This window comes from Miniopterus natalensis, chromosome 12, assembly GCF_054644295.1.
Source record: "Miniopterus natalensis isolate mMinNat1 chromosome 12, mMinNat1.hap1, whole genome shotgun sequence".
Lineage (NCBI taxonomy): Eukaryota > Metazoa > Chordata > Mammalia > Chiroptera > Miniopteridae > Miniopterus > Miniopterus natalensis.
The window spans coordinates 51691058-51715157 of NC_142092.1; the positions used below are offsets into that span (position 1 = coordinate 51691058).

General features: G+C 37.4%; 1 protein-coding gene across 1 annotated transcript in view; it reads left to right on the forward strand.

Moving 5' to 3' along the window:
• INVS (inversin) overlaps window positions 1-24100 on the forward strand; it is a 95737-nt gene that overhangs the window by 9169 nt on the left and 62468 nt on the right. The window contains exon 3 of the mRNA XM_016225016.2: window positions 4980-5146. Coding sequence (XP_016080502.2) covers window positions 4980-5146 — 167 coding nt within the window. The remainder of the gene's footprint in view (window positions 1-4979; window positions 5147-24100) is intronic.

The following is a 24100-nucleotide window of genomic DNA, read 5'->3' on the forward strand; positions in this document are numbered from 1 at the left end:
CATGAAGTGCATCTCTGATGCCACAAAGGTAACATTTCAGACCAAGCAAATGAGATGTCAGTAGAGAGTGCTGGTTCTGCTTTTGTTGGAGTGTATGGCACCATCACTAGTGTGTGGACTGGCACAACTGTCATTACAAGTGACAGGCATTTGCTCTGACTGCTAGAGCTGGAGCTCTGGTGTCTGCACGTAAGAGCCCATTAACCATACAGATTCCTGTGCTCCAACCAGCCCTAAAATAGCTGAGTGCAGCAGAGCAGTGGCTTTGCAGTCATGGTTCCAGCTCAGCTTTCTGAGCAGTGTTCCGGCCCAGCACCTGCAGAATGCCAGCCCCAGTTAAGCAGGCACCCATTGGCCATGGATTAGAGGCTGTCTCTACAGTCGTCAGAATAATGAAAACAACACAGCACACTAGCCAGCTGCTTTCTGTATTAGCTGTCCCCGAGAGGAACGCAAATATAAGTGCCTGTCATCTAGTGCATGTCAGTTTACACCACAAGCCCTATGTTTGTACAGCCTGTCACAGTTACCAAACACTTCCACACAATAAGTCATTTCACTCAAACATCAAAATAAACTGTTGTGTAGGCTGGGCAGGTATTGGCTGAATCTTATAATTGAGGAAACTAAGGAAGGTGGGAGGGTAGGTAGGTAAAGGCACAGGCCTCTCAGTTAGCCAGGAAGTTGACGGGACCCTTGTTACTTAGAAGCTAGCCAGGACACCACCGTCCTCTAAAGCAACTCAGAACAGGACCAAAGTGAGACTGAATGCTCCTTTTCTAATCACGAATAAGGGTTACATGCCTTCTGTTTCCTCAGATACACAAATTTTGCCTTACAGGCACTACTTACTGAATAGGTGACATAACCCAATTAAACCTTCTCTGGTGGGAAGCATAAAGAACCAGTTATGCAAAACAAAGTATGCCAAGGATTGAAGAGAGGGCTGAAGCTTCCCTGTTTTCAGAGCAGACTTGGGAAGAGCATAGTAACTGGCCTAAAGTTCTATGTCCTGGTAGAGAGTTACCTATTAACCCCATGGTACTGATTTCCCTTTGGCCCTGAGAAGCTTAATCAGTTAGGACTATCCCAGTAGGTGACGATTGCCTCCATTTCTCAACATGGGTACATGTGACCACAGTTCCTGAATCCACTCCCTTACTAAAGCCTCTGAGGAGGAATCTCACTCTAGGGGAGTGAGAGCGTGAATTGCCACCTTTTGGCTAACGCTAGGTAGTACTGTCTGCTTAACACTAACAAGGAAGATGCTGGTAGAGTCGTTTAATTGTGAAAGACAACTGGAGACTAGCCTTAGTCCCACATATTGTTAGTGTCATTTTGACTCCAGAAGGGCTCAAACAATAAAAGGAACAAGCTCTACCTATAATACATTTTAGTTTTATAAATGAGTTTGGGTTTAAATGAGTCCTTGTCTGTACACACAATAATAGAATCTCTGGAATCTTCCAGATTAGATGTTGGAGGGCCTTATGGACAAAATAGTACCTCAGACAGTTTTACCATAACTCAGAAGACTTGTGCACAGCGGCTTCTGTTATCACATAGGTTGGATCAAATGCAGAAAACTTGCCTCTATCTGAAAACCAAGATTTTTTTTTTTTAAATCCTCACTCAAGGATATTTTTTCCATTGCTTTTCAGAGAGAGTAGAGGGGGAGAGAGAGAGAAACATCAATGTGAGAGAGACACATCGATTGGTTGCCTCCTGCTCGCCCACCGACCAGGGCCAGGGATTGAGCCTGCAACTGAGGCACATGCCCTTGGCCGGGATCAAACCCAGGACCCTTCAGTCCACAGGCTGACGCTCTAACCATTGAGCAAACCGGCTAGGGCTGATAGCAAAGATTTTGAAAAAGAACACCTGCTTCCTCCGAAGGCAATCTGAATATATTTGTAAGGCTCTTTTAAATTTCCAGAGCCATGACCTTTCTTGCTTTATTACCAGTGTACATGGAAACATGGATTAGCAAAGTGAATTCTCTGAAATCTATAAAGTACTTCTGGGTCCCAGTATGTCCAAGATTTAAATATATATTGAAATATTTAGAACTAAAACAGGCACAAAACAACTCAGAACTGCGACACTTTCTTTTTCTTCATCTAACGTTTATATTTCCACAAAGGCAATATTTCATTTGGTCAGTTTTCTTCCCCCATGAGCAGAGTTCAAAACACTTTACTCTTTTTTTTTTTTGCCAATCCTCACCCGAGGATTTTTTCCACTAATTTTCAGAGAGAGTGGAAGGGAGATGGGAGGGAGAAAGAGAGAGACACACACGGATTGGTTGCCTGCCACATGCGCCCAGACGGAGGCTGGGCATCAAACCTGGAGCCCAGGTACCTGTCCTTGACCAGGCATCAAACCTGTGACTCTTCGATGCGCAGGCTGATGCTCTCACCACTGAACAACTTCAGGGCCAAAACACTTCCAAAGTGACTGGCTTTTCTCCACACCCTCGCCAACACTTGTTTCTTGAGTTATTGGCTATAGCCATTCTGACAGGTGTGAGGTGACACCTCACTGTGGTTCTGATTGCATCTCAGATGATTAGTGATGCTGAGCAACTTTTCATGTCTCTTGTCCATCCGTATGTCCTCTTTGGAGGAGTGTCTGGCCAGGTCTTCCACACACTTTGTAATTGGGTTGTTTGCTTTTCTGGTGTTAGGTTGTCTGCATTCTTTATCAATTTTGGATGTTAACCCCTTATCGGATGTGTCATTGACGAGTATCTTTTCCCATCCAGTAGGTTGTCTTTTTATTCTGTTGATGGTTTCCCTTAATGTACAAAAGCTTTGTGTAAAGTATGTGATTTTGTAAAGTACCTCTGTGTTGTATATCTGAAGCTAATGCAGAATAACATTGAGTATAAACTGTAACTGAAAAATAAAAATAATAAAGGTAAAATTTCTTAGTTGCCTTGTCTGGGGGGAAAAAGTAACTGGCTTCCCTTACTCTCAACCCTTATGAGCTTGCTCTCAGCTAGTCTGTGAACACCTGGTCATTATCTGTGATGAAAGGAGCAAAATTTTTTCACTTAATGTGCGTGGTAGGAACCATGGTATCTTTTGTTAGTGTTCTTGTCAAGTAAAGCTTATTAAGTGTAATTCAGTGAATATTGTAAACTTCTCCCTTGTATTGTACAATGATTAAATTTTAACAAATATATAGGCATGTAATCACCACCATCATCAAGATAAAGAACAGCCATCGCACCTCCAAATTCTCATGTGTCCCTTTATAATCAGTACCTCCCCACATCTCAGTCCCTGGAAACCCACCACTTCTCTGTTTTCTGTCCCTGTAGTTTTACATATTCCAGAATGCTGTGTAAGTGAATCAAACAATATGTATCCTTTGAGACTGAGTTTTTTACCTACTGCATTTGAGATTTTTTTTCCATGTTGCTGAGTGGATCAGTAGTAGTTTATTTGTTTTTCTTGTTGAGCAGTATCCTGTTGTGTGGATGTACTACAGTTTCCTTTATTGTTCTTCATTTCAGGGACAATTGAGATGCTTCTAGTTTTTAGCAACTATAAATGGAGCGTCCATAAATATACACTTACAGGTTTTTATGTGAACATGTTTTGATGCTTCTATTTCCCCTGAGTGAACACCTAGAAGAGAGCTTTTTGGGTCACGTGGTAACCAAATAATAACTAACTTAATAAGAACTTGACCGTTTTCCATAGATTTTTCTAGTTTGATTCCGGTTAGTTTCATACATGAGCTGCCCAGAAGTTGTCCACAACGTCATGTACCTATTTAAAGAATTGCTTTCTTCAGCTTCCTCCTCTCCACAGTACTTCCCACCCTCTAGTTGGGAAGGGGTAATATACCACTTCATTGCCATCCTTTGCTTAATTTGGGGCACAGTGGTTCATAGGGCTCCTCCCCACTGCAGTACTCAGCAGGAAGGAAAGGAGTGGCCAGTTTCTTTTGTTCTACAGTATGTGCTTTGAGTAGAGCAGGTACAGTCAGAAGAGTTCATTCCTGCAGGGCTACCCGCTGCCCAGTCTTTTGACTGGAAAGAGTAGGCATCGTGAGGAATTTTCTCTGTGCCCATTAGTGTTTCTGCTGGGCTACTCTGGCAGCCAAACTGGCTATGTATAGGAGGCTCACACCCAAAAAAGACTCATGGACACCAACAACAGTATGGCGATTGCTAGAGGGAAGGGGAGGTAGAAGAGGGTGTAGGGGGGTAAATGGTGACAGGAGGAGAGTTGAGTTGGGGTGGTGAACACACAATACAATATACAGATAATGCATTGTAGAATTGTATACCTAAAACCTATATAATTTTATTAACCAATGTCACCCCAATAAGTTCAATAAAAAATAAAAATAAATAAAGATTAAAAAACAACAACAAAAACCTTCAGGGAACGCACCATCAGGTGGTTCCCAGAGTTTCACAGTTCTCTAACCAGTCTCTCTGCTTTTCTCCACCTTTCATGAATTTTCCTGGGGCGTTTAGTTGTAAATAGCAGGAGGATCAGGGTAAATGCACTTGCTTCATATTGTCTGAAACGGAAAACCAACCACAATTCATCTTTGTATCTCTCAAAAACACCACATTGCCTGGTGTATGGTCTGCACTAAGTATTTGTTGACAAAAGAAGGGAGGGAGTGAGGGAGGAAAATAAGTAGCTTCATATCTCAAAATGTTAATTTAGCATAACATAGTAGTTAAGAATATGACCTTTACAGAGTCAACAGTCATTCTGAATTTTAGCTCCACCACCTACTTTCAGTGTAATGTAAACAAGTTACTTTACTTCTCTGGGTCTCAGTTTCCTATAATATGGGGATAGTAATATCTATCTCATAGGGTCAGTAAAAATGAGATAATGTATTTAATGCATTTAGCACAGTGCTTGATAAACACTTAGTAAATGTGGTTCCTAGTCCAATTAGTAATAACAACAATGATGAAATATCACTGTTTCTTTTATTCGTAGGAAATGCGGCCCTGAAAGACAAAGAAGATCAGTTTGGGAGAACACCCCTCATGTACTGTGTGTTGGCTGACAGACTGGACTGTGCAGATACTCTCCTGAAGGCAGGAGCAGACGTTAATAAAACTGACCACAGCCGAAGAACAGCCCTCCATCTTGCAGCTCAGAAGGTGAGACATAAAGTCACTTTGAAGTATAAACCTTTTGTGTGGTAGTTGTTACTTGGTTCATGGAACTGTGCAATGGACAGATGATAAAGAAATCACAAGTATATGACTCTTAGTTTCATATGTTTTCTCCACAAATAGTCTTAAAACTGCAGATAGTAAAGCACAGATAACCATCCGTGTGGCTACTTTCACTCATCTAAGTTCCTCGGACAGTAGAGTTCATTTTATGATCTAAGGTTCAGTCAGGGGAAAGGAATCAAAATTATATGTACAATATGATTAAACTATATTAGAAATCAATTTATTCATGGGAAAAAGCAAAGGAAAAACACCCCCACTAAGATGTTAATAATGGTTGGGTTTTAATATTGGGAATATTAGGAGTTTTTGTACTTTGCACTGTTTAAAATTTCTTTTCCTTAATGAGTATTACTTTTACAATAAAAATCTGTAGTCTCTCTTAAAATGAGTGGTATTTAGGGGGCATAAAAGAAATTTATTTTCTGGATATATTTTCAACTTTTAAAAAAATCTAAAACTATATTGCCGTTTCAATGACTTCAGGTTTTTAAAGGCATTGTCAAGAACTCAGATTTTTAGATTTAAACATATCAAAAAATAAAATGGGAAGTTTCAAATTTTGTTAAAGAATTATTTACCCGAAAACTATTTTCCCACCATAAAATTTTGGCCTATAAAATGTATTTCTAGCGCCTGGTATTTTTTGTTGTTGTTGTTATCTTAGACTTATGTATTTTTTTGTGTAAAAAGCAATGAAAATTAGTTAGATCCAACAGAAACTATTAGAGTTATTTCCCATTTAAAAATATGAACCAGATATAGCATATTAATTGAGGGGTTAGAAAAATACCTTTTCATTAGTTGAATATGTAAAAAGAGACTGACATTAAGATATACTACTGATTATGCTAGTTATATGTTAGGCCTGTCAGGTTATTTCCAAAGTTACTGCTCTTGAATTTGCTTTTCATTATAGTAATTTTTTTTAAATCTCATTTTCAATCTCACTTTTAACTACTGCTTGGGTACTTATAACCTTTCACCTAGGCTTGTCAGCTGTTAAAATTATTCATCCATTTAATTTGTTTTCATAAAGTAAACATTTCAGATTGGGAATAGCCCCAGTATTAAGAATTTGATAGATTTTTTTTTTTTAATCCTCACACTAGTATATTTTCTCCATTTTTCAGAGAGAGTGGAAGGGAGACAGAGAGGGAAAGAAACATGGATGTGAGAGAGACACATCCATTGATTGGTTTCCTCCCACACATGCCCCGACTGGGGCCAGGAATCGAGCCTGCAACCGATGTACGTGCCCTTGGCCGGAATCGAACCCAGGACCCTTAGTTCACAGGCTGACTCTCTAACCACTGAGCAAAACTGTCTAGGGCTGATAGATTTTTATTTATTTATTGTGATTCATTTAGGTTTAAAACTCAACTTCAAAAATGTAGGTTGTAGGAACCTAACTTAATATCAGTGGATCATGTGGGAAAATGAAGATTGACATTGATGATCCAACAGGAAGACATTTTTGAGGTGTAATATGAGAAAAGTTCAGAGAAAGGGAGTGCACAGCCAGGCATGCTGGCTTAGCTCTAAGTCTCTTCACAGATGCAGGGCCTTGGGTTTTTTTTTTCACTTTTGTTTCTCCTTTATTTTTCTGTGTGATTTTTTTAATGTCAAGGAATAAATAGAACTGTGGTTTACATGTCACAATTTACATAGCTGACTTCATAAATAACAAGTTTCATGTTTTTCCAGCTATCTCATAATTATGCATTTCCCCATCTCTGTGTTATAGTTTGTTTTTCCATGTTTGCCAAAAGAAGTAATATATCTTTAGGCTGTACTAGCATTAGTAGAATTTTCAGAATAAGGGTGGTAATAATTATTTAGAACTCTGTCTCTCCAGATCAAACCTGAGTATTGTGTTTGATTTTGTGTTTCATACAAAAACACCGTTATTAAGAAATTAAAGTTTGTATAGATCAGGCAGGAACAAGATGGTGAAGGGCCTAGAAAGAATTTTCAAAGAATAGTTGTAGATGAGATATGTTCCAGGTCTGTAGCACACCTTGCCTGTGAGCAGACACTAGCACAAATTCTCTTTAGAGAAAACATCTTCACCTTAAACTTCTAGGATTCCTTCATATTAAAATAGATCCAACGTGATCTCAGAGTGAAACACATGAGGAAGCAATCTACCATGAATGAGAACAAAAACATTAAGCAGATTTATTACATCAAAAACGTTGGCTATTGCCATCATTAAAAACACAATATAAAATAACCATTGATGGTTGTTTTGAAAGAAGATATAGAGATATAAAAGAAGAAATCAGAAAAATGAGCAATCAATAAGAAACTTCCATAACTAGACTTAAGTTCTGACCATGACCACTTATTTTAGAATAACCCATCTGCCAAAAGCATCTCTAAAAACTGAACAAAATACATAAAGTAGATTGTTTGAAGGCATTGAGGACAATCAACATAGGCAGGATCCAAGGAACTGCGATGATGCAGAGAAGGGAATCATGAAATTTGTTCCACATGCAGCCTGCCTGTTTCCTTTAAGGCATTTTCCAAATTGGAATGTGAAGAATACAACCCTAGTAGGAGCTGTAATCTTAGTAGGCTGAGAAACCCAGATCGAGTTTGGAGTTAGCAGTGGCTGGAACTTTAAGGGCAAATCCTGGAGAGAAGGGAACTGTGGAAAAGGAACCCAAAAATCTAGGTACAAATCCCTCACAAATCATTAGCAGGTTTCTAAACTGTGCTTTTATAGGGTGAGGTTCTCAAAACCCAGCAGTAAACAACAGCTGGGACACTGAAGAGCTAAGCAGAGATTGTTTTAAAATGTTTCTATATTTTCTTTCCTATTCAAGTCTTTTATTATATAACAAATAGATTTTTGTGTAGGGATCCATCCATTCTCATTTTAAAACATATGAATAACTAATTTTCTCAGGACAACCTAGCTCACTAATTTTCAGTCATTTAGTATCTGATGTGGGCCCATGCCAGGCTTTTGTACTATATACTTCCTATGCTTTTTTTTTTTTTAATTATATTTTTTAAATGAAGGGTCCTAACTGCTAGGGAGCCAGTTAGGAAGATGAGAGTGGAGGTACATAGAAAGCTATGTAGAGAGAAGTTGGATCCAGGAGATACATTTGTGGAAGTAGATCTGTTCATTCAGTAAATAGTTACCAGTGTCTACTATGTAGTCATGACTATACGCCTAGAGAGATTATTAAAAAATGAGTCACATATGTCTTCTATAACAAATATTGTCAGTACCAATCCCTGTTAAACGTCATTTCCCTTTGGTTAATAGCACTTCTCTGATATATCGGATATCAAATATTCTTTTCAAGTATTGCCTATCCTTTTAATTCTGTTAACTGTGAACTCAGAAGTGGGCCCTCTGTGCAGTCATCAGTGTTCCTGTATATGTGCATGCACTGTGTTAAAACTGTTATTGTATAACAGGCACTGTGCTGGGCCTTGGAATACAAAGGTGAAAGGCATGATTCCTGCTCTTAAGTTGTTTACGAAAATCGTGGGTAAGATATTAAGTGATAATTAAGGCTGGCCTATCTATTTTGCAATACCTAAGTGTTTTATAAGATAAACAGTCGTTGTTATTATTGACCTGTAAATAGTCATTGTTATTATGAAGGGCAGCCATTCTCGTATGTTATTTGTTATGTTTTTGCTTTTTTGTGATATTGAACCATATTATGTTATCTTTCTCGAGGCTGGTTAATAGGGAAAACTCATGTTCCCATGGTGTTTTGTTCTTGTCTCTACCAGAGCCGCATTATCTTGTACTGTAATTATTGCTTACTCGTCTCTCCCCCACTAGATTAGAGCTCCAGGCAAGAATCTTGTTTTATTTATTTTTGAATCCCCCAGAATCTAACTCAGTGTCTGACATGTCTTGGTTGAATGAATGAATATATATTGTGTTACTTATATAGAAAGTCATTATTAATATAAATGCTGGACATTTTGTTTATTACAAACATTTATCCACTTTCAAAATACATATACGGGAAAAACTTATTGAACTGTGGTGATTGGCTTCGTTATTTTGACACATATTCACTTCTCTGTAAACAAATTGCTATTAGTCCAAGCAGCTAAGGAAATGGTACCCATGAGAATAAAATTAATCTCAATATACTGAACATCTGTACCTAATTTGTTTTTCATTTAGCACCCTCAGTTTAATCCAAGAAAGCAATCAGTCATACCTTTTCTGGGTTTCTCACAAGAAATATCTAATTGTTAAAAAATGTTTTGCTCCAGGGAAGCTACTCTTTCTCTGACTTCCACAGATACATTTATTTGTTAATAAGGATAAAAAAGCTTTAGCAGTCTTACTAAATGTTCATAGTTATGCATTTTTAATCTTCCAGGAGGTTATTAATATGGCTTCAAAAAGATTAAGAGTACCCACTTTGAAAAATTATATCATGTTAAACACAAAAATTAAAGAAACTTCAGGTTATGGTTGTGTTGTTGTTGTTGTTGTTTTCTTTTTAAAATCAAAGAGAATTCTTTATTCACCAATGAAAACTGAATATTAATTTTCAGTTTTCAAAATATATTGTTTCCTTGTTAATGATTTACAAAAAGTAAAGGAGAAGAGTAGAATACCTCTGAAACTTTTCAGGAAAACTTAATACAGTATTAGGTTTCCTTATTTTACACACACTCACACTTACCACATATATACCAAACAATCCACTGCCTGGGGCCCTTCAAGTCTATCCCTGTATTCCCCCTCAGTATATATACGCCTACCATAAGCACTTATCTACCACTATTTTTTTTAAATATGTTTTTATCGATTTTTTAGAGAGACAGGAAGGCAGAGGGATAGAGAAATAGAAACATCCATATCAGAAAAACATTGATCACCTGCCTCCTGCACGCCCCCTACTGGGAATCGAGCCCAAAACCAGGGCATGTGCCCTGACTCAGAATTGAACCAGTGACCTCTTAGTTCATGGGCCCAACAGTCACTGAGCCACACTGTCTGGGCTTACCTACCACTATTAATCATAGATTTCACTTATCTATATTTCACCCCCACTAATGCTATATAAGGGAAGAAGTCATATCTTATTTGATTTTATAGTTCTGGTCTTAACACAGCTCTTGCCATTTAATGCTCAGTTAATGTTTCTTTAATGAATACATGAATGAAAAGATGAATCCATCAATCAATAAATGTGAACATCAGATACATTTATCACAAATGGTATGGTCTTAAAAATGTTGAAGTTTGAATTAATAGTTATATCTCTTTCTTTTCATTGTCAACCCCATCCTCTTATAATTTTGTAAGTAGGATTTTTACAAGACTCTACGAGCTTAATTTCTCAATAAATATCACTTTTGTATGACTCAATTTCTTCATCTATAAAATAGGATAATTCTTTTCCCTATCTGCCGTATAGAAAAGATGAGTACTTAGATATAATGCTTTCTGCTTGGTGGAGAAATATGCTAAGAGTGGAAGTTATCAATATTACTGCTACTAATCATACTGCAACTGGTGTAAACATCAGATTGCTCTTTAGGAATCAATAGATGCCAGAGATAGAAGGTTCCTTCAGTATCTTCTAGTCTAGTTCATCGTTGGGTGAGGAGATTGAGTCAGTTCTCCTTTCAGTTCTCTTATTAATTATTCATCATTCCTTTTGCATATGCCTGAATGTACTTTGTTCTGATTTTTGAATTAATTATTTTAAGCTTATAGATAAGAATAGAAAAAAACACAAGAAACACTAAGGTACGTAATTCCCAAAAGAGATAAAACTGAATTTTAAAATTTTCTGCTTCTGATTTGTTAAAATGAAATAAAATTAACCTCCAAAATCCCATTCCCCTCTTTTTCTACCTCTTCAGCATATCTTAATTTTTGTGGCTTCAATTCCCATGTATATCTTTCAACATACACACCCATAAAAATATTATTTTACATTCTTAAAACCTTTATGTAAATGGTAATATACTATGTGTCACTCCCTAACTTGCTTTTTTGACTTAACATCATGTTTTTGAGATTTATTCATGTTGAATCATGTAGTCCTAATTCACAAAAAATTATATCCAAATGCCTAAAAGACACATGAAAAGGTCTTCAACATCATTATTAATTAGGGAAATACAAACTAAAGCCACAATAAAATACCACTATACAGCCATTTGAATGTTTAAAATGAAAAAGTCTGACAGTACCAGTTGGTGGCGAAGATATGGAACAACTGGAACTCTCAAATATTTTTGGTGAGAATGTAAATTGGTGCATCCATTCTGGAAAACTGAATATATCTATGAAGGCAAAACACACACACACACACACACACACACACACACACACTCACACACTATATCACTCAACTCATACCCTAACCCTGGTAATACCTAAGAGAATAAGTGTTTCTTTTCACCAAAAGACACATGTGAGAATGTACATAACTTTATTTATAATAGCAAACATTTTTAATAGCACAGAAAACCCAATACCTATCAACAGTAAAATGGGTAAATAAAGTGTGATGTATGCATTCGTACAATGGAATAATACACAACAAAAAAGGATGAACTACTGATACATTCAACCACAAGGATGAATTTCCTGGACATCACGTTAAGTGAAAGAAGTCAGACACATATGCTATTTAGATGAATTTCAGAAACAGGCAAAACTATATGGTGATTCAGATCAAATCCGTGGTTACTCGGGGATAGGCACTGACTGAGAGGGGGCATGAGGAAGTGTTCAGGGCTGCTAGAAATGTTCTATATCTTGATCTGCAGGTTGGTTACATAAAAATTTCTCAATCTGTATACTTGAGAATTATGTGCTATATTGTATGTATGTTATACCTCAATAAAAAAATTATTATAAAGAATGGTAAGATGGCCAGAACTTGGTGACCATGATTTGTAGGTAGGATAAGAGAGAATTGAATCAAGAATGGTTTCTAGTCTAGGCTTTTAAGCACTCGGGTCATGCTTCCCCAGCCTTTGCCTCAGGAGCTGTATGAAAGCATGTGTCTGTGCTCTAACCCAGTGGTTCTCATACTTGAGCATGGGTCAAAATCACCTAGAGGTGTTCAGTGGGTGCTTCCAGGCTTTCCTGTGGCTGTGTTCACTCAGTGCATTTAAAAACAATTTAATAAGTATACATTGTACCACAAACTGTGTAGCCAGGGATATCTGCTGAAGAGTAAGCACATGAGATTTTAGCTGTTGTGTGCTTCTAAAAGAAAGCACCAGAAGACATTTGCAATGCCATTACTTAGTAACATAGGAAAGCCTGAGTGAATGAACTGCTTATGTTCAGCAATCTCATTGGTCTCTCAGGAAATCTCTGGACTGAGATGGGTGATGTCAGGTAGATAGCCCTTGCAATTTAGCTCTTTGACTTCAACCCTAGCTAGGCTGCCTTTTCCAGGTAGGCTGTCCTAGTCTAAAGAATCTTTGTTTCATTACATTCCAACTTTGGAGGTCTCCAAACTAGCATCAGGTTTGTTCCCTTCTGAGTATTTAGAAACTATCTCTAAAGCTGTCCTCTGTTTTTCCAGTTTAGGAACCCATTTCAAATACATAGGCTCTTACATTCAAATGAGTGTTCCAACCAAAATCGGAGTTGGTCTGTTTCTAAACAAATCTTAGCATTGAAATAAAAGCCCGTCTGTCCTTTAATACTTTGATCATACTTAACGTACTTCTACTTGCGTGGATGACATAGTCACAAGGAACAACATATCAACAAATCTTGATTGAAATCACTACTTTGAATTTTTCTAATGTAGCTCAAGTAAGGAAAAAATCTATTTACTTTCATAGTCACTTCATGGCAGTTAGAATAGTTGAATTTTCTATTATTTATATAAGTAAACTGAGGTCAGGCTTGAGTTCTTGAAGGCCACTTTGCCACCTGTAGAGTCAGAAGTCACCTTGCTTTTTTCATTCCCAGCTCAGAGAGCCTGATGAGGCGTCACTGAAGGAAAACTTACATGCTCTTCTGAGGCTCACTTTCTCAGACTTCTGGTTCTCTGTCCTGGAGTCTTTCCCAAATCCAAATCCAGTTTCCTGGTCAGAATCCCAAACAAGTACCTAAGGATTTCTTTCTCATGGCTGGATTCAGAATTTGAGCTGAGAGCTTCTCCTTTAGGTTCAGTGTTTTTTCTTTCTGTTATAATGCCTCTCAACCACAGTAGAGCAGTCTCACAGGTTGCATTTTAAAATCTGTGTGTCTTGCAGAATTTTGTTTTTAACATGATCATATTTCTTACAACCATATTCATTTTCTAATCATCTTTATCTCTTCACTGACCCCCACTTTTACCAAGTCATGAAAACACAAGCATCTGCTTTCTGTGAATAGGTTAGAGATCCCCATAAGCCCAGATTCCCATGGAAACCAATCAAAAGCTAAAAGGAAAAGAGTATATATTGAATTTCTCTGAGACCTACAGCTTGTTTTTCATTAGAGTCATGCTGATTTCTTTTCAACTCTGGGCACTGGCCAGTGAATATTTTCACAGCTAATAAAAAGGGATTTCAGATCCATTCACTTTCATTTAAACTTTTAAAAATTAATTTTGTCTATAACATTGTGGGGGAGGAACAAAATTTTCTCTACCCTTCTAGGTTCTTCTGCCTGATCTAGGAATTAAATCTATGTGAGACAGGTTAACGAGAGAAAATAACCAAATTTGATTACATATGTATGGGAAGCCCACATTCATGAGAGAGTCAGAGATCCCACATACATGCAAGGTTCAGAGACAGAAAGTTAAAATGAGGTATACCTGGCATTCTGAGCTAAGGATGAGGTAAGGCACCGTGAGGCCACAGAGGGGAGGAAGGTCATTTGCAGGATTAGAGCAGATGTTCAGTAATTAGAAGTTTGCCCTGACATGTAGATAAATCATAAAATGTTATTTCTGGTAATAACTCTTATTATAGGCAAGGCCCCAAATTTAAATTCTTTAAGGAAAAGGTAAAAATTTCTCATGAGCTCACAGGGTCTTCATTGCCTTTAGCTCACAATAATTCACATACCGAAGTGGCACATGTTGGGGAGGCCTGCTCTGAACCCCTTCAACATCAGTGCCAAAGAAAAGTTGAGCATTCATTTGCTAATTACCATCTTATGGCATAACACCATATTTTTTCATGTAATTTCCTCTTTTTTTTCCTTTCTATTCATGTTTTACTATTGTAAAGAGAGGAAGAGGGAATCAGGGGGCCTACTAATCCTACAGTGTAAATTTTGTCAGGCCCTGGGCACATTTTCCTCATGACCCATCATAGGGCCCTTTATACCTCCTCTGACTGCTAAGCTTTTACAAAGCCCAAATAATCACCTACTGATATGGTAACAGGAATATAACCGAAGTGCCAAAGCAAGGAAGGTCAGGAATGCCAGGGAAGAGGTAACTGGGGAGAACGGGTTGTAAACCTGAATAAGGAATGAAAATCGCCCTCACTGGGATGTCTGCATTTGAAGCAAGACTTGAAGGAGGTGAGGAAGTTAGTCACGCAAATGGTTGAGGGAAGAACTTTCTCTTTCCTGGCAGAAAGAACAGTCAGAATGGACACCTTAAAGTGGGAGCAATGCTGCCTGGAAGGTTTGGGGAGCTGCAAGGAGGCTCACGTGGTTATACGGAGTGAGCAAGGAGAGAGCACTTGGTGATGAGCACATGAAAGAAAAGGTCACCAGATCCTGCAGCGCCCTGTGGCCATTGTCAGGGACAGGCTTTTACTCTGAATGTGATGAGGACGCATTGGAAGGTTCTAAGCAAAGGAGTGACGTGATCTGATGTATATCTTAGTAAAATAATTGTTCTGGCCAAGTGAAGGAACTTCCTCCAGTTTAACTCTGTCTATTCCTCCTTCTTATAATAGCTTTCAAGTCTCCCTCCCATCCTAATCCCTTTTACGTGTATCACATAGTTGCCTAAATTCCCCTGAAATAAGACACCTGGAGTAGAATACAGTGTTGGTCTGATGACCATTAACATTTTGGCACCAATTACAATTGATTTATGTTTAGGGTTTTTCAAATAAAATCCCTAAAATCTGCTTTGTATTTAATACTGCTTAAACTAATCCTGTATTCATATAGCTGTGGTTATAGTTTGTGAATATCTCTGTGTTTAACTCTCTTCCATTAGTTCTTTACTTTTAGTGAAGCCTTCCTGGCTATCCTATTGAATACCCCCTAACTTCACACATTTTATTATCTCTATTTCTTTTTCCATAGCACATAACACTATCTAAAATACTACATTTTTTTATACTAAATACTTATTTACTTTATTTAGTGTCTTTTACCCCATTACACTGTAAACTCCATGAAGTCAGGGATTTTTTGGTCTGATTTTTTCACTGCTTTCTCCCCATTGCCTAGAACAGTGTCTTGTACATGATTGAGGGTCAAACAACATTCATTAAATGAATGAGTATACCTCTAACGTTATAGCTCTGTTAATTTCCCAGGTAGTCCAGTATTTCTTTCATTCGGCATGTATTCTTGACTAAAAAGAGGTGATGATATTCCAGTTGTCTACTATTAGATGTTTTTTAGAAGGAAGAATAGCTCTGCTTCGCTATCGCTCTTTTTTGTATACAACCCTCCGCCCTCAGCCCAACGACTCGTGTGTATTCTTCAGAGAATACTTCCTCTCTTGAGACTGTATATTTCCTTTTCTTTTTTTCCTCCTGGTTAAAGAGCCACAGACTGTCCACTGGAAAGTAAGTCAGTGCAGCCTAGTGGAGAGCATCCGCCTGAGCATTTGCATCTCCAGAATGTTTGTATTGACAAATGGCAGTCAGTTATTGACATTTATGTCCCTTGGTGATACTTCAATTGGCTTATCTTTGCTGGTCAAATGCCTTAATTGTTCTGGCCTTTAATTCAGTCAAAGTTGGAGCTAGATCAGAGGGGAAAGCGAAGGAGCAAGTCTCACAGAACATCAAACTTGAGCTAGGAGGCTGCTGGCAGCGATCAGCTTGTCATAATGTTATGATTTGTTCCTTTTTATACCATTTATTAGCCTTTACTTGTTGTGCCATTTGGCCTCCAGGGCAGATAAAGTGCTGTCTAATTTGGTAGGTTTGCTTCTGTCAGAGCAGCCCCGACAGGGAAGGTGTTAGCTGCAGTGACAAAAAATCAATAGCTGTCGTTGTCATGAGGAACGTGAGCAGTTGGGCCTTTCATCTGGAGGATTAGAGGTCTAATTGGATTGAGAATAGGGAGGGTGGGCTGTTGGGTAACCCTGTCAGCCTTGTGAAGCTGTCAAATGCCGGCCTTATTCATGGTGAAGGGAATGAGGAACCATGTGCTTTCAGAACTGAGGAGGGAGGCAAGCGAAAGCCCTTTATACAAAGGGAAGATCCTGAAGTCCACTCAGCTAGAATATGCTCCCTGTTTTATTTAGTTAGATATCCCTTTGGATGATAAACCTGTGCAACCTTAAATGATATCTTCAAGCCTGAATGTGCAAGACACATACATCACACACACAATACAAACCCAGTGTTCTGTAAACCATCAGTTGGGCAGATGTGGTTGATAGTGGTATTCAAAGCTTTTATGTACAAATTGACTTTATTTTAAAACAATTAGAAATATGTCTTGCTTATAGAACAATTTCAACTACAGTACACAAACTTTTTCCTCCTGAGCCATTTGAGAGTGAATTGCTGACCTGTTGCCTCACTACTCCCAAATTTCTAGAAACAAGGACATTCCTCAACCTTACCACAATATGACCATCAAAATCAAGTAATTAACATTGATGCACAACTACTATCTAATTCTCAGGCTACATTATTATCCCAATAATATCCTAAAGGATTAAGTTCAAAATCACATATCACATTTAGTTTTCAAGTTTCTTTAGTCTCTTTCAACCTGGAAAATTTTCTAATCTCTCCTCAACTTTAATGGTGTTGACATATTTGAAGATTACAGGCTAGATAAAAGTCCCTTGATTTGGGTTTGTTAGATATGTTCTCATAATTAGATTTATGTTATTCCTTTTGGCAGAGATAAAGAAGTGATGCTGTGTCCTTCTCATTGAGTCCTATCAGGTGTCACAGAATTTCGATTTTTCCCATTCCTGGAGATGTTCACTTGCTCACTTAAGAGAGTGTTTGCTTTTCTCTGCTGTAGAGGTACTTTCATCTTTGTAATTAATAAATATTTTGTGGGAGGTACTTTGAAACTCTGTAAATATCGTATTGTCTACTTTATCTGATATTAATGTAGCCACCCCAACTTTCTTATGATTATTATTTAAAGCATAAGCTTTTCCATCATATTACTTTCAACTTATCTGTGTCTTTATACTTAAAGTACACCTCTTGTAGACAGCATGAGGTTGAGTGTTGCACTTTTTTCCCCCACCTAGTCTGACAATATCTGAATTTTAGTTGGAATGTTAGTCCATTTCTATTTAATGAATTATTGATATGGTTGCATTTCAGTCTTCCATTTTATTTTATTTTCTGCTTGAGCTGCCCCTTTTTGTTCTTCTCAACCTGTTTTCCTGCTTTTTTTTGGATTAATGAAATATTTTTTAATTTAAAAATTTTTAGCTATACCTATGTATTATTTTTAAGAGGTTGCTGTAGGGCTGAAAATATGCATTTTTTACTTACCACATTGGAATATTGTACTATTTCTCATAAAACATAAGTTAAATATGTCATTCCATTGTCTTCTGTCCTCCATTGTTTCTGATACACTATCATTCCTCTCCTTCCCATGTGTGTAATGGTTGGTCATTTCTTTGTTTTTCTAGTTTCTTTCAATATTTTCTTTTTTAGCTTTGGTTTTTATCAGTAAAACCAAAAGTAAAAGTCCATGCTATGATTGTTACATTTCAGACATTGTACTTTTCAGTTCTAGAATTTTAGTTGGTTCTTTTTATAGTTTTGTTCTCTTTGCTGAGATTTCCTCATCTGTGTAGTCATTATGACCATCTTTTCTCCTACAGCTGCTCTAAAGTTCTGTGCACTAACATCTGAATCATCTTGAAGTCTATTTATATTATTTTTTCTCTTAATACTGAGTCCTATTTTTCTGATTCTTTCCATGTGTGGTAAGTTTTTATTGTATACTCAGAATTTTGGATGATACATTGTAGGGACTTTTTATTCTCTTATCCTCTAAAGAGTGTTGATTTTTTTGTTTGTTTGTTTTATCTGGCAGTTAAAAATGGCTACTCACACTGAACCTGTTGAGTGTTTCAAAGTCTTTAGTTGAATCTCTTAGACCTGTCCATAGTCCAAAAAAAAACTATACTTTTAATGCCTGGCTCTTCTGGGATTCCAGTGAAAAGCCTGAGCTGTGAACCAAGCCCTCTAACTAGGTGGGACTCAAACTCCAAATTCTATCTCCTTTGTGTTGGGTAACAGCTGAAGTCTCTGCCAGCTTTTTCACCTTCCATTTGTTGGTTTCTGCAGAACCCATGCCTTTGCAGTCCAGGGGTCAGCCAAGGATTTATGAGGAATCTCTACGCATTTGAGGTTGCCCTCTTTTGGGCTCATTTTTCCATCCTTTATTCCATCATTCTAACCCAGTCTACTATAATCTATTTTCTAACTAAATGAAGTGGTCTATTACTCTTTCTGATTCGAGTCATTTTCCTCTTCAAACCATTCTCCATGCGAAAGCCAGACTTCATTCACTCATTTACCCATTTACTCATTTGTCAAATAGTTGATGATTACTCACCCAAAAGACGATACTGTCAAGCAGCCAAGCTGTTATAGCTGTTAGGTTGGCTTGCCACGTAGATTCAGCTGGTAAAGAGAACACAAGACCAAATTTTTTAGATAGTATATTACTCACAGTACAGCAAACATCATGAGCTTTGTGTTTGCATTGGTTTTCCTTTCCCCCAAATCCTGAGGGGGAGATGGGGAAGCAGGTTCAGCTAAGTGCGGCACAGGCAGTGAGTCTGTGTCACACCTGAGGAAACCTGAGTTTAGAAAACCCTCAATCTTACATTAGGGCTTTGAGCAACCAGGCCCAACCTTTGTCCCCAAGTGAGACATTATTTTTATTATTCTGGTCAGTAAACAAGTCTATCTCCTGACCTGAAGGGAGATACTATCTCTAGCTTTCAAGGCCCCTTACTATGCAGATATCCTTAAAAAGATGGTCAAGTTACTAGACATGTAGAAACACTGTGGAGAATGTGTTCCAAGAAGTACACGGACCAAAGTACAAAGCTTTGGTGAAGCTTTGAGAATGATTTCAGAGATTACAGAAATATGTCCCTCTGTCCAAGTCCCTTTATCTTTCTCCTTCCTATCTGTAAAGGAAATCTCAACTGCATGCTAATTTTATCAGGTTAAATTTTTACACAGATTTTAAATCCCACAACAAGATAGAGGGCTGAAAGTCAGAATTACCATGGAAGTCTTGGACTTACACTAAACTGGAAAGGTGTGGTCTACAAAAGTATTACCTGTTTATAATTAGCCCTTTATTAATACTTTGAGCAACTAACCAAAGGAATTGAGTTAGTTTTTATTAGAAGAGGGAGAGACTAGAGATATACACCATAATTCTAGCTGCAAGGACCTTATACTAAAAATAGGAGAATGGGCCTATCCTTGAAGAGCAATTTTATAAGACAGTGTTGTGTGTAAGTGCTTCTTAGCTGGGAGCAATCATCAAGGGAAGCTTTCATGGAGCATTTCAGTTTCCATTCTTCCTCCCAGATGTTGACAAGCAGTGATTACATCAGCTTTTTTATTCTGACTTACTGGCGCAGCCACAAATATGCACTGAATAGTCACAGTGGTGGCTTTGCATTGTTCAGGAAGTCATTCCTCAAAGCCTAGCTAGCTAGAGTTGTTCCAGTTATGTTATAGGCACATAATTCCCTGTGTTAAAGTCCTTCCTGCCTAAAATACCTGAGATAGCTACTGTTTTTTGTACTGAACCTGACTAATACAGGATAGAATTGAAATTTCAGGTGGGCCTCAATGGAATGGTCAGACTCAGACAAAGAATGGGAATGGGAGTAGAATTTCAGGCAGAGGAGGGATAGAGTGAGCAAAGACTGAAAGGCAGAAATGGCCATGGCAATTTTTAGAAACATTGAGGAAGTTGATTACAAAGGAGAACGAGAGATGGATTAGGGTTTTGGATTAGGGTTTTCTGTCCTACAAATTTATTTCTTCCCTATCTAATTCTAATTATTTTCATTTCCCTTTTACTATTTCACACTTTGTTTCTTTCTCTCTCTTCCCTGTTCTTTGTTTCCCCATATCGCTTGTCTATAGCTTAACCCTTCCGGTAGAATCTATAGACATTGCTTCCTCATTTTGGTGGCCTTCAAAATCAAAGAAGTTGCTACATGTCCCAGGTTTTGTCCTTTCCATTGAATATTCCACTCTTATTTCAGCAGAGTTATTCTTGAACTGGCTCTATTACTGAGCAGACTCATTCATAAATTTAGTCTCCTTGGACTAACTCGATTTATTGTGGGCTACCAGAAATCCACCTCAGATGTGCATGACTGCTCTTGGAAGCTCTGAGCTTTACGGCCCTGTTTGCTGCCACCTGTTTCCAACCAGAGCAATATCTTATCTGTTGGCAGAGGAGGGTTAAGGATGTGAGTGGGAGTTTGAGCGTGAAAGTAATGTGATGGGATTGAGCAGAGTGAAGGCAAGGCATGTTGGAGGTAATAAGAGAAGTACTTCACCATGGCAGTAGGCAAATTAAATCTCCTAAGGTACAAAACTTAAAGTCCAATAAATATTTGATGTTTAGCACCTATAGCTTTTGGTGAGCCATTGTGAAATACCCACTCGTTACTTTTGATAGTGTCATTTGAAAGGAGGCCTGATTGGTAAGAATCTCTGCCTCAGGTATCTGGGGGATTTTTGTAATTTTTTTGTAATTTTGTTTTCCTGCCACATTTTCTGGCATTTAGTCTCAATGTTTTATATTACTCATTATATCCTGTAGTTGGACTTGTTTTTATCTGTAGTCTCAAGTAACTTTCTCCTTGGCTTTGTGAGAAATTTTTTTTTAAGCAGTTTCCCAAATTTATTCCATCCAAGAAAAATAAGATTAGGCATTAAGCAGCTCTGTGTTTCTTATAAAAAACACACACACAATACAAATTATAAAAAGCTTACAAGGACCTTAAAAGTTATTCTGTGCAGTGTTTTCCAAAGCTTCTTTCCTAGAACAATATTCTCATGATATGTTGCATGAAAAATGGGTCTTGTGGTCAAGTATGTTTGGGAAATACTGCATGCTCCTTCTTGGAAATTTGCAGTGCATATTAGCAACCTAAAGGCTCTGAGAGGTCATGCAGTAAAGAAACCTGTTTATTTTCTTTACCTAGGATGCCTCATAATCATTTCATCTCAATACCTTTTTTTAGCATGAGCTAATAGCATCTTAAGGAAATGGTGGTTTATAAAACCCTTTGCTAAATACTAGTTTATTACTTAATTGGATTCCTTTATTTCACTGTTGAGGAAACTAGGCCCAGAAAGTTGTTCTATTCATCACATCTAAAAGCAATGCCTTACATTACACAAAGTAGCTTAGATGCTCAATAATGATATGCTTATGTTTAGATAGCAAGTTAGAGCCAATACCAAAACTTAACACTTATATCTACAGCATTTAATGATAATACAGTTAAACTGGTGATAAATAAAAACAGATTTTATTATTGCTATAAAAAGGGTTGCATGTTAGCAAAAAGCTTGTAGTTTGCTGATATTGTAAATAGTTTTAGACTACTGCTCTCTATCTTTTTGGTCTTATAACAACGTCAAATGTTGGTCCCTAGAAAGTGATTAGAGTGCTACTCTGAGTTTTGCAAAACCTGTCCAGGTCTAAAGCCATCTGAAATGGGAGTTTTCTGAAGCTTTTCCTTTTCCCATGATTCTCACAACATTCTTCAATTTATTCTACCCTAGAAAGTAATAGATCTTCCTTAAAGAAATGCCCATCCCAAGGCGATCACAAGAAACAGATTTTCCCGCATCTGATCAGGTTTCTTCCTTTGTTTTGCTAAAAAAAATTTTTTTAGCATGCTTCATATTTTATCCCCAAAATGTCTTTTTTCCCCACAAACTATTATACTATACATAAGAAACACTTGGGATTTTTACTTTCCTGGACTCCATTTTGGCATCATAGTTTTTGGTCATTACTATACTTAGCTTAGTCATATTTATTTCACTATCACCAAAGAAGATATCTTAGAATTAAATTCTTGAATTATACTTGACCTTTCTGGTTGGCAGTCATTTAAATTAGATAGTACCTCCCATCGTCTTAAAATACCTACCATCTGTTAGGGATGCTACCATTGCCGAGAAGGAAGCTGACAATAGGAAAGGGATGTGGGATGGAGAAAAAACCCTGAATCTATTCTTTCCTCATAAAAAAATCTGTGCATAGTTTTTATTGCTGAAAATAAACATGAATCATGATTGGTGTAAGAGGGGCTCACAATAGTATCAGAAGTTTTTATGGGCATTCTGCTGGTTACTTGATACAACCCCGTATCTTGTGCTGTGTTTTCTCAACTGCCTTTGTAAACACCGTGGCCTTAATAGATCATTTTGAAAGAAGCCACCATCCTGCTGAATACGTTGGTAGCCTCCTTTCAGGTTTCTGACATATCCTTAATCTGATGCTCAGCCTTGTCATTTGGATCAATAGTAAACCAGATAAGATGTCTTCTGCTTGTAAGGCTATGGCTATAAAAGGTATTTGAAAAATAAATTCACTTTTTATGTCCATGCCACAAACCTGGGGAGTACTAATTTGTCATTTGTCTCTCCATCTGTCTGTAAACAGTCAGTTAAATTGGTTATTGATGAGAGTAAGGTGAATTATACTTGAAACAAGAGTGACATAGAAATAAACTTCATAATAAATTTCTTAGATTCCTACAAAAAGGTAGCATCTCTTTTTTCAAAAAAGGTGGCATATCAACTTTATTCTCTGTTTTAGAATGAGCAATTAGTTTTATATTGTTTTCTACTCTAAGTAATAATAATTATAAGTTATACTTTATAAACTTTTGTATATTATTAATCTTCATAAACTCTATAGCATAACTATTTAATAATTCATACTGCATTTGTTATTCATTCAAAACATGTCTATTTAGTGACTGATATATATAAGGTACTGTGCTAGGTACTACAGATTCTGTATCCAAAAAAATGTTGGTGAGAATAGAAGAGGTTCAAATTGTAGCATTTTAGTGTTAGAAGGAATCCCAGAATATCATCTTCAAACTTATCATTTTACAGGACCTAAATTGCAGCCAGTTTGTGATCATTGTCAACCAGCTATTTAGTGGCATTATTTTTTTTTCTGTTATATGATATAAACTGATAATCTTTAAAAAGTTTTTTTGAATTCGTGTTTCCTCATCTATGACGTGACAATAATTCTGGCTTTCATAACAACAACACTTTGAATATTAATTAAGGTGTAATTATGGAGCATTTCACAGTGTAAATGCAACCTGAAGATAAGAGTCGGGAAGAGAGTGTAACCCAGTGTAAACCATGGTCACCTCAGTTAGCTTTGTGAGATGCAGGCTGGCCACCATTTTCTTTTTTATGTTTCTCTTTTTGTTTGAAATTTCTTTAATAAATGTGTTACTACTTTTATGTAAAAATCAGGGTTATTTTCTCCTGCTTTCTCTTACCTTGGTGTTTGGCGTGATTTCAGATTTACAGAAAGGTTGTAAGAACAGCGCAAAGCATTCTCATGCACCCTCTTCCCAAACCCCGACGTGCGCGCACTGCCTCCACATGCTTCATCCTGTCCGAATGTGTGAGTGTGTCGACATCGGCTTTGAAACCACATGGGCTCAGTTACAG